Source organism: Carassius carassius, chromosome 40 (assembly GCF_963082965.1).
Source record: "Carassius carassius chromosome 40, fCarCar2.1, whole genome shotgun sequence".
NCBI lineage: Eukaryota > Metazoa > Chordata > Actinopteri > Cypriniformes > Cyprinidae > Carassius > Carassius carassius.
Window position 1 is genome coordinate 21,084,712 of NC_081794.1, and position 12,008 is coordinate 21,096,719.

Sequence of the window (12,008 nt, forward strand, 5' to 3'; positions counted from 1 at the left end):
ACCCCTCAATTCTTAGCACTTTTTTTTTTTTTTTTTTTACAGTGAGAAGGGATTGTGATAGCTTCCATGCTGGGGCAGAGGATATTAAGTGTGGACCAGTTCCGGTCCCCCAAGTGCAATTTACCATCTCCCAGGAACTGGAGGAGAGCCAGGTCTATGGGGCGCTTCCAGCGGGAGTCCTTCTGCAGAGCAATGCCGTAGCCGGTGGTAGCAAACACCTTCCCACTACCAATGGTGACCAGCTTGCACCCCTCATCCTTGCCAGCCATATAATTAAGAACTGCTGCATCATATATGAAGGCATCCAACTTCCTACACAGAGGACAAAAATGAGCCCAAGGCAAATGGCTTAATAATTACACCTAATTATGTCAAGTAAATAATTAGCTCTTGTTAATTTATACTCCTTTTTTCCTTGACAAATGGGGAGCGATACATTATTAATGCTTGGCTGTTTTCCACCAGTGTTTCACTGACCTTAGATCTCTGCACCTCAAAAATAACCAACAAAATTGCTTCTAAATGAATGATAACTATAATGACCAGTGAAATTAATCTTAGACTATCAACCAAACATTACACTGACATAAAAGGACAATGTTTTTTTGACATGTGCTATGTATGGTAGTACCATGGTTTTCTTGAAATACCATGAATATGGTACCATTATCTTTCACACAATCACACACACATAAAGTGTAATTGCTGAAGCCCACCCTGTCTTGAGGCTGTTGAGAGCTTCTTCCACACCCTTCTGGTTGTATTTTATCATGTGGGTGTGCATGTCAGGGTAATTGCTTCGAATGTTTCTCTCTGTGCTGCCGTTTGGGACCGTCCCAAAGCGAAAAGGAGGATAATGTTCCTGGGGTTTTTGAAACTGAAACAAAAAGGAATAGATGGCATTTCAGTTGTTTAGCTGAGGCAGGTTGTGGCTTAACCTTAATAGTGTAGATCAACACAGATTACTTGGACTTTACACAGAATCACCTACTGGCAGGGTGGTAGTGACCTTGGGGAAGGATATCAGAATTATCGCTCTTATATTTTTCTACTCACAGATTCTTGCATTTATGCACATTAGACTAAAAAAGGGATAAGGTAATTCGCACTAAATGACTATATGAAACAATACTTATATTTTTCTTCAAAGCTTCACAAATTCTTCCCTACAATGCATGAGATTAAGCAGTCAGAAGGCAGGATGTTCAACAACACAGAAACTACTATATTATGTTGGTTCTAGCATCTATTAGTAAGGCTCCGAGTGCTTGTGTTTGTGTTTTTTAATCTAAGAACGATTAATCTACTGTTTTTCTTCCTTGAGATCCGATTCTCAGTTGCATAATTTTATGGATTTCTGTCGCCTATAGTGTTTTCTTATGAAAAACAATGAACAAAAATGTTATTGATCCTGAGATTATCTTTGAGACATTGGAACTTTGAAAGGTGCCAATTTACTGATTTCAATCAAGCTTTTGTCTTGATGCTGAATTTTCCTCATACTTTGACAAAAATGAATTGATTGGCTTATGAACAATTTAAAAATTACTTCGCCACGGAATTAGAAGTTGACAAATGATCACAGAAAGACATTTTATTTTAAAATCTTGTTTAATATTTAACATACTAAATATGGATAGTAGGTGTAACCAGTCCTTTCCTTTCAACTTTCCTTCAGAACTTTTTTTAGCACATATTGCACACACAAAACACATCAAAAGGTATCCAAATACAGCCTCGCTGTCATACAGCTCATTTACAATTATATAACACTTACCTTTTTGTCACTAAGTCCAGACACAGTGTCAATGTACTGCTCTTGGATCATGAAGGCAGCTAAATTGGCTGTGTAGCTGGCGAGGAAGATGACAGCAAAAAAAGCCCAGACCAGGACCATAATTTTGCTGGTCGTGCCTTTGGGGTTTTCAATAGGAACAGAGTTGTTGAAGACGATTCCCCACAGAAGCCAGACAGACTTCCCAATGGTAAAGGTTGGACCCCCAGGGGCTATAAGAGAGGTACATTAAAATATGACTATTAAATAATATGATGAAATTAAATACAGTCAAGGAAGTCAAGGTTTTCATCAAGGATGCAATAAAACAAAAGTGATAGGACAAAACATTTCTATTTCAAATAAATGCTATTCATCAAAGAATCCTAAACAAAAATATCATGGATTCCACAAAAAAAGCGACACAACTGTTTTCAACACTGATTACAAGAATTGTTTCTTAAGCGCCAAATCAGCAGATTACAATGATTTATATAATACACATATGTACGTCCTATATAACAGATGTTCTGGCTCTTTCGATTGAATTAGCCACAGATCAGTCCACATGGGCAAACTTTCTTTTCTAGTTCCACCTTGACATCAGTTCTTAATGTGGTTCTTGTGTCTCACACACAGCCACAGAAAAGCCAAGCAATCAATCAAAGTCAAATTAGCAAAGCGACAAACGTTAATTAAACCTCCGAAAAATGACCTTTTACACTAGGAGACAAGTACACAGCCTGTCAGGTCGGTTTATGTGGATTGATTAGGCTGCTTCCACAAGTATTCTTCCTCACCTAGAACTTTGTGTCTGATAGAGAGAATACTGAGAAAACCAAGGCTGACCTTTGGCACTGACAAGGCTCCGGTTGTAGCCAACAGGGCTGAAGTACTCAAACACGAACACGGTGACTGCCACAACAGTCAGGCACATTACAAACATCATAACCCACACAGCTGGACTGTAAGGCTCTGCAAGACAGAGAAAGACACGTTTCACTTCACAGAAGACAAAATACAAAAATGATCTGATTAACTGACTAAGATCTTGTACATAACTTATAACTTGTTTTTCTTTGTGATGTAAATGCTGTGCAGGTAGCATAAATAATGAACAAATTATCAGTTTAGCAGAGACTAAATGCTTTTTGTGTGCAGAGTTTGCAATTCAGTAGAGAATGTTTTATTCTTGATTTAATTAAAAAATTGAATCTAATCACATTCGAATCAAAACCACCACTGGAAGGAAATATTTAACACTGCCTGCAAGCATCTCTCATAGTCTATGTGAAAGTGGTCTTGGAAATAGATGGCTTATGATGACTTCTCACCCAGGAAGGCAGAAGGTGAGACTGTTCCATTGCTTCTGGCCACCATAACACTAATCCCAGTCTCCACGAACGGCACTGAAAAGTCAACAATCTCTGATCGCTCCTCATTGATGGTAAGCGAGCCAATTGCCATATCTGCACGCTTGTAGAAGACCTTGAACAAGGAGAAAGCGAGTAAAAACTTTAGGCAGTCACCAGTGGCATACCATAATATTTAGAGGCCTCCGTAAACTGTGAGATGGGAGTCTCCCACAAATTTGGGGGTGATTTATTAAAAACTAAGTTACACATTCAATGGAGAACTTACTTGTAGACAATTAATAAAGTACTTTTGTCACTTTTCAGAAAGAAAACAATAAAGCTTTATTATTAAGGCAACGTTAACATGGCGGATAGAACGTCTAGACTGTATTCAAACTATTAAGTATGAATAAAATCTGGACAAAACTATTCCCCACATTGACGTTACCTCGTGGCCTACAGCTTTATTGTTCCCTGCCATTTACAATTACAATGACTCTGCCGTGGCCTTATGGGAAAGTAAAGTGTCCATACTTCAGAATTTCAGTGGAAAGAGTTGGTCATACATGTATTTTTCATTTTTCATACATAATACTCATTTGACACTGCTTTTCACGTACTATATTGTAGACATATTTTAATGTTGAGAATGTCTCCATGCACTATTAAAGTCAAGTAAAAACAATGTACTGTCTAATAGATAATTTGGAGTAAATTGAATAAAACTGCTTATAATGTAATGTAATATAATATAATAGTTTGGGGTCAGTAAAAAAAGAATGGAAGGATGCATTAAACTGATCAAAAGTTCTAAAGACTTTTACATAATTAGAAAAGTTCAAATGAATGCTGTTGAACTTTCTACTGATCAAAGTATTAAGCAGAACAACTTTTTGATATTAATAAGAACACTGACATTAATAAGAAATGTAATTTGAGCACCAAATCAGCATATTAGAATGTTTTTATCAGAAGGAGAATGGGAAACTGAAGACATGGATAATGGTTGTTGAAATTCGCCTTTGCCATCAAAAGAATTAATTAAATTTTGAAAATATATCAAAATATTAAACATTTCATTTTAAACTGTAATAATATTACTGTATTTCTTATTTTATAATATTACTGTTTTTACTGTATATTTGATCAAACAGATGCAGCCTTGGTAAGAATAAGAGGCTTCTTTCAAAAACAAAAACATATGTAAAGTATACTGGCTCATAAGAGTGAAAAGGCCTCTGTCTTATCTGTCTTGTACGTCAGTGTCAATACCCACTATAAATGTGGTTTCCATGTTCCAATTTCTTCAAGGAATAGAAATGGACACGAACCACTATCCCTGTCATCACACAACTTGTAGCATCGTAAATTAGTGTTGACAGATTTGTTTTGCCGTCACCCGCAATCCACCTCATAAATGAAAATTCCTGATATCACAGTCATGTCAGTCCGGAATTACTATGTAGCTATTATATAATCAGTATTTATCTCATTTAATGATTTATTTTCATGCAGTGTGAAAAGCATTTAAGCCCTGTATGTGGAGCGAGGGTTTGCTATCTTTAAACTCATCGGCGTTTGAGCAGATGCAGGTGATGAGAACCGATGAAGTGATCAGCAGCTGCGGAAGACACTTAACCACCGGATTAAGTGACACTACACGCAGCAGGAGGTCACAGGATGAAATGTGTCAAGATCGCATTTTAAAACGAGTTATTGCTCCATTAATGCCCTTAACAACTTTAGCTGCAATAATTGGAGGTTTTCAGAGATCTGTTAAATACAGAAAGAAAACAGGGTGTGAGTAATGTTAGGAAAAGTGCGTTGACACTGTCATAGGAAGCCGATTTATTTTTTGTATCATGCTGTAAATGGTTTTATTTTTATATTCTCAGATGTTAATTTAGCTCATTTCCCATGAGCTCTGAACTGTTGACATGTTTGAAGTGTGAGTGCGTTTATGTGAGAAAAAGAGAGAGAGAGAAAAAATGTGCCATTTCATACCTCTCCAATCATGCCATTCCAGATGCCACGGACCATCTTGCCATGTTTCCCATTTGTGACCAGATAAAGGTCGTATGAAAACTTGATGGTGCGTGAGAGCTTCTTTAGGATGTCTATGCAGAAACCTTTGCAGCAGAGTTTGGTGTAAGGCTCATTATGACCTGTTACACTGCACATATGAAAAAAACAAAAAACAAAAAGAGTTTTAAAAACAACAAAGGTAAATGAAGCCAAAAGATAGCTTTACATAACAAATTGTCTCAAAATTTACACACAAGTCATATGGACCTATTTTATGTCACTACTAGGATGCTTTTCAGTCAATGTCCCTTGTAACCTTGTTCTTTGTTTTAGGTGACTATTCCTTTAACCCAATTAGGAACCATAGTCTCACATGCTTCCATTCAACATTTGGTGAAGATGATCAAAGCTTATGGTTCTAGGTCAAAACATATGGTGTGACACACATCTGAAAGAAAGATTAGAAAGGCTAAATAATTATAACTGGAATAATACAGACATGAATACAGAAAGAGGAAATGATCTGTGCTGCCATAAGAGGATATGAAGAACATCAGAAGGCTTCATATACAGAGATAAAATGCTATCTATAGTACTGTACATCTGAGGACTTTTCTCTTACTGACCTGAGAGCTTACATAATTATGTTTACCTTATAACCCTAAGCACATATCTTTGTATATATATATATATATATATATATATATATACAGTACAGACCAAAAGTTTGGAAGCACCTTCTCATTCAAAGATTTTTCTTTATTTTCATGACTTTGAAAATTGTAGATTCACACTGAAGGCATCAAAACTATGAATTAAATTATATATGGAATTATATACATAACAAAAAAGTGTGAAACAACTGAAAATATGTCATATTCTAGGTTCTTCAAAGTAGCCACCTTTTGCTTTGATTACTGCTTTGCACACTCTTGGCATTCTCTTGATGAGCTTCAAGAGGTAGTCACCTGAAATGGTCTTCCAACAGTCTTGAAGGAGTTCCCCGAGAGATGCTTAGCACTTGTTGGCCCTTTTGCCTTCTGTCTGCGGTCCAGCTCACCCCTAAACCATCTCGATTGGGTTCAGGTCCGGTGACTGTGGAGGCCATCACTCTCCTTCTTGGTCAAATAGCCCTTGATGCCTTCAGTGTGACTCTACAGTTTTCATAGTCATGAAAATAATGAAAACTCTTTGAATGAGGTGTGTCCAAACTTTTGGTCTGTACTGTATATGTGTATATATATATATATATATATATATATATATATATATATATATATATATATATATATATATATATATATATATATATATATATATATATATATATATATATTCTGGTGCAAAAATAAGCTTCCATACATAATAGTATATATAAAAAAATATATATATACAGACTCAAAAAGCAAATAAAAAATGTCTCTAAATTACTGCTGTAATTTAAAAACCTGTAGCCCAGAATCTATAGAAACTGTGTCTTGGTTGTGAGCATTCTCAATAAAATACTTGAAACAAAGCGATGGCCTCCATTAACCGTTAGATGCTGGAGGCACTCAGCAGAGAAACTCTGAGAGCAATAATGATACATCACCTCTAACCTCCCCCAGACCTCCAGTGTAATGAGCTGTACGGGGATTGGACTTGGGGCGGAGGGATGGCAATGCAAGGTGTGCGGCACTGGCAGCAACCATAACAAAGAAAGACAAATGAAGTGTTTGGAAAGATGAGAGTCTCCCTCTGCAAGCGGTCTGGACGTAACATAAACAAGCCTGCCTCTGTTCTAGTCTGTCTCACCACCTGGAAACGGTGCTGGTGCTTTGGGTTAAGTGGGCTGTGAATTGAGGATTAGCTGTTTAATCAGTCAAACACATACACAGACATAAAGCACAAGGGACAGAGATAAATAGAAAGTTGGTGTCAAAGAGCAGCAGTCTGTTTCCTGGCATAATGGACACAGGCACATGAACCAACTGTGTGACTAGGGAGTGCCAATCAATTATTTCTCTTTTAAACAAAGTTAATTACAGTACAGTACATTGAGTAATATGGATCTCGGTTATCATTGGCGTACAGTCAGTTATTGTGAAACCATCGCAGCTGGATGAGACAGTGGCTTGACCTATCTATTCCAGAAATGGGTGTAGCACATCGATCTGGTTGTAGTGGACCAATGCATTTCATATTAACACAGTGCCACATTAGTGCCGCAGTCTGCTGACCTTGATATATATGTGGCATTATAAATGCCAGTGACTGCAATGGATGCTCTGGTGGTGCTGAATTTAGAAAGAATATACAATATTTAGTGGAGACCTAGTTTACACTATCAATAAGAAGTTAAGGGGTCGGTAAGAAAAGTTTACTTTGCTCACCAAGGCTGCTTTTATTACATTTAATTTAGTTTTATTACAATTTAAAACAACTTTTTTCTACTTTTTATACAGTAGTCAACATTTGAACTGGATCAAAAACGTTAGTCAAAGTTTTCCTAAGACAAGAATGCATTTTGGTTTTAGGTTTTAGAACAACATTGCAAAATATAATAGTCAACAATTGGAGTGGATCAAAAACTTTCATCAATGTAATTTATTCCCGTGAGGGCAAAGCAGCCATTATTTCAGTCTTTAGTGTCACCTGATCCTTCGAAAATTTAATATGCTAATTTGGTGCTCAAGAAACATTTTGTATTAACAATGTTAAAAACATTTGCACGATTTAATATTTTTGTAGAAACCGTGGTACTTTTTCATGATTCTTTTGTGAAAAAAGTGAATTACTTGCTAAATAAAATTATTATTATTTTAATCAATGTAGTATAGGGACCAATTCTCACTATTAACTAGTTGCTTATTAACATGCCTATTATTAACATACTGGCTTTGTTATTTGCAAGAATCGGACCTTTAAATAAAGTGTGACCAAAAAAATCTTACTGACCCCAAACTTTTAAACAGCTGTGTGTGTACACAGTATATAGACTTTATATTTAAATACATCAATTATAAATAAATTATAATTATAGTATATTATATTGAAGGTTTATGAAATACAACAAATGAAAAAGGTAACATTAAACTGCCACCAGAAATTATAATTGATATATTCTATAAAATAAGAGCATTATTAAACAATGCAATCTGTTGATAAACAAGCTAAATGTGAAGTGAAGTGACATTCAGCCAAGTATGGTGACCCATACTCAGAATTTGTGCTCTGCATTTAACCCATCCGAAATGCACACACACAGAGCAGTGAACACACACACACACTGTGAGCACACACCCGGAGCAGTGGGCAGCCATTTATGCTGCGGCGCCCAGGGGGCAGTTGGGGGTTCGATGCCTTGCTCAAGGGCACCTAAGTCGTGGTATTGAGGGTGGAGAGAGAACTGTACATGCACTCCCCCCACCTACAATTCCTACCGGCCCGGGACTCGAACTCACAACCTTTCGATTGGGAGTCCGACTCTCTAACCATTAGGCCACGACTTCCCTTAATCTTATCTTAATGTATGGCAGTGACACATTAAGACAAAATGTTGAAATTTAAGCTGAGAGAGAGTGTTTGAAACCAACATACAAAACCACTGCTAGAGAAAACTCGTGCTTTTGAACTTTTGTCTCAAAACCCTAAAGTTACTGAGACAAACTGTTTGTGGCAACAAACCCTGGTCCCCCCAACCATATTTTGGCATTTATACTTAATGCCAAATCCAGTGACTAATTAACATATGTAAAACACATTTGTAGACAAGATTTGGGACTCATTATATAATAAGCTCATAAATTCACCCACACATGAAATGCCTATAGTTACCTCAGGTCCAATTAAAAGCAGTTGTCACACTTTCCAGAACTTCCTGAACACCAGTGCCAATTAGCATGAAGGTGTGTGATGGGCCCACAGCAGAACGTCACTATTATGGTTATTGATCATTGTTTCCCCCTCAGCCATCACACGCTCCCCAAGGGGTGATTACTCTGCTTTATGATTTATTTACACTCTCTCCCCTCAGCATGGAGCCATAATGAGCCTGTCATCTCTATTTCTCTGGGTGCGACACATTCCTCACTCACCATGTGTTACCTCCAGAGCTGCACAATTCACTGAACCTGCTTTCATTCACCTGAGGGAACCAAAGACAAAACTTTTTGAATTACACTATTTTACCATTCACGTCTAGGAAATCCACGGACAGAAGAAAGCAAATTACTGTGATCAAGGAGTCACAGATTTTAAATTGCAAGTTTATGCCTAGGGCAAGAAGGGTTGAGGGATTAATTGCTGGAGTGAGCAAAACAATTCCTAATAATAGGTTTGGGGTCTTCAATCCAGTGAGCTTGTCTAAATCATTAAGCTCTCTGGTAAATGAAGATGAGACTGGTTTCATTCACAAGCGCACTAAAATTTAGTAGCCGAGTTTGGAAGCCTCTGAGATGCTTAAGTTGGATCTCATTTCCATTTTTGGAAACACTAAAAAAATCCTAGCGACTTTTTAACAAGCTTTTGCTCTAAGGTGATGTTCTCAAGAAAAAACAGGACTCAGTTCTATCTACACAAATTACATAAATTACCCTTTTAAGAGAAATTATTGACTCAATGATCCGATCATACCATTTCTCAAGCTTTTTGAAAGCATGTTAACCGTTTATGAATAAGAACTGTATTAAGATTCTTCTAAGATATGCCAGTAACTTTCTTTTCTGTGAACTACGCCTTTAAGTAATACTCTTGAAAGGTAATTAGCTGCATCTTGAACTCTCTACAAGCTCGCGTATGCAACACCCCAATAAAGTGTGTAATAAGCTTGCTGGACTGTAACAAGTTGCATATGCTAAGTGACTCTCACAGCATATTGCTAAATGGGGATGTTTGCCAATTTTGTGCAGGCTTTATTAGACTTTTCTTTTTAATTAGCAGACTCTGTTTTTTCTTGTTTTCTAATATCATAAAAAGATGGCAAATATATAACACTGAATGTTAGATGTTTTTACCTAAAGTTTAGCTTTTGTTTGTGTTTGTACAGTGACTCATTCTAGAAAGTGAAAAGGTTACTGTTGCTTATTTTATAATTATTAATGGGTACCTATTATCGTCGTAGTGGGTACAATCCATCCAGTGGACACTCTTTATTGTTCCCTTTAATAAGAGACCATTCATTTTTAGGATCAATGTAATCAAATTAGTACGTTTGCATGTGCAGCAGAGAGAGAGGATGATCTAATGTTGGGCCTGTGCTCTTTATGAAATTTTCTAGATACTGGTCTCATAAACAAGCCCTTTGAGGAATACCTTTATAAACAAAAGCCACAGATGTTGACCTTTTGAAGTCACATTCACAGATGTACCTTTCAGTTCTGTTGGACTGTCGACGACATGGCACAGTATTACGCACACAAGTGCCTGTGGCAGGATCAACACTCTCCACGATGACAAAAGGCCTCTCCTCCAGCGTGGCCACAGTCAGGTGCCGGTTGTCAGACACGGGCTCCAGGAAGCTGCCGTAACGGGGCCATACAGGGTATCGCATCTGCAGAATCCCTCCCTCGTAGCTTCCTACCTGTGGAGGGATTCAGAAGAGGTTTACATGTGGATTAAAACATACGAACTGCAAACAAAGCATATGTGTTCTTCATTGACTTGTATTGTTTTTATACTGAGCTAATTATATTTTCTACCCCTTAAATCTAAAGCAAGCCCTACATTTTTATTTCCATTAACCCTGTAAAGCCTGAAATATGAACTAATTGTCAGAAAAAAATCTACCTTTTTTAAATGGCAAAGTTTACTGAACCCTTTAGAGAAAAGTTGAATATCATATTTTATACATCAGGCTTCTACGGGCTCATATGCTATAAATATGGAACTCCTACTACACCTCAATTTCATTTAGAGGCCAAAATTTAGCAAAAAATATGCATTTGCAATTGTTGATATTTATTTAACCAAAATATTCTGAGCTTAGGATGTAAATCAATGAGATATTTAGAACAGTATTGCAGATTTCTTGGATAACATGCATATAAAAATCACTTTTCACTCTGTAACACCCAAAAATATGTCTTAGTAAGATTATATTTAAATGCTTAGTTTTATGATGAAAGCTCTGTAGGTTTCAGACAACAGAAGGCATGGAAGGTTTTTTAAGCAAGGTTTGATCAACATTTAGAAGACATTTGCTTCTATTTCATCCTTGTAAAGACCTTTCGAGAGGCAAAACCACACACAAACATTCAAGTGAACGATAGGAGCGATAAAGGAAAATGTTCCAAAGTCCAATTCATGGTGTCTTCCTCAGGGCTGTGTTGTATTTCTCATCTACACTCTCTAATACGATACGTTATTCGTTTGTCACACCATCAGCATGATGTATAATCAAATATCCCAAAGCGTTCTTATGTTATTCTCTTTTATTGCTCTTATTGTTTAGGTTTTTCCTCTGAACTAGGAATGAATTTGTAATAATGGTTAGAATTTATACTACTCCAGTAATGAAGGTGTTGCACAAAGCCGTAAATCTTCCAGGGCTCAGAGGCTCACAGGGAATCTTTACAGAGCTGTTTGTAGACTGTGGAAAAGCCACATTATCCAGAGAGAGCTCAACCCACTGGTCCAGCTCAGCTTAAAAGAGACTATGGAGAGCTGGTTGCAGAAATGCCTCCGCTAAAATTTCCCAAGGATTTATGCGTCACACCCAAATACCAAAGGGGGCAGAAGAACAAATCTGCTGTCCATCCCTGGGACCCTGTTTGAGAGAAGAACATACTCCTAAAATCTAAAAGCTGCAGTCCATTAGCTGGTGTTGTTATTACCTGACTACTTCTTGAATGTGTGACCCCAGTTGCTCGATTTGA

General features: G+C 37.1%; 1 protein-coding gene across 1 annotated transcript in view; it reads right to left on the reverse strand.

The window, feature by feature from the left end:
- The window catches only part of grin2cb (glutamate receptor, ionotropic, N-methyl D-aspartate 2Cb), a 38,954-nt gene that overhangs the window by 3,779 nt on the left and 23,167 nt on the right, over positions 1–12,008 (reverse strand). The window contains exons 5-11 of the mRNA XM_059532561.1: positions 10,503–10,714; positions 5,134–5,302; positions 3,109–3,262; positions 2,624–2,749; positions 1,778–2,007; positions 717–877; positions 125–312 (exon numbers count right to left, since the gene is read on the reverse strand). Coding sequence (XP_059388544.1) covers positions 125–312; positions 717–877; positions 1,778–2,007; positions 2,624–2,749; positions 3,109–3,262; positions 5,134–5,302; positions 10,503–10,714 — 1,240 coding nt within the window. The remainder of the gene's footprint in view (positions 1–124; positions 313–716; positions 878–1,777; positions 2,008–2,623; positions 2,750–3,108; positions 3,263–5,133; positions 5,303–10,502; positions 10,715–12,008) is intronic.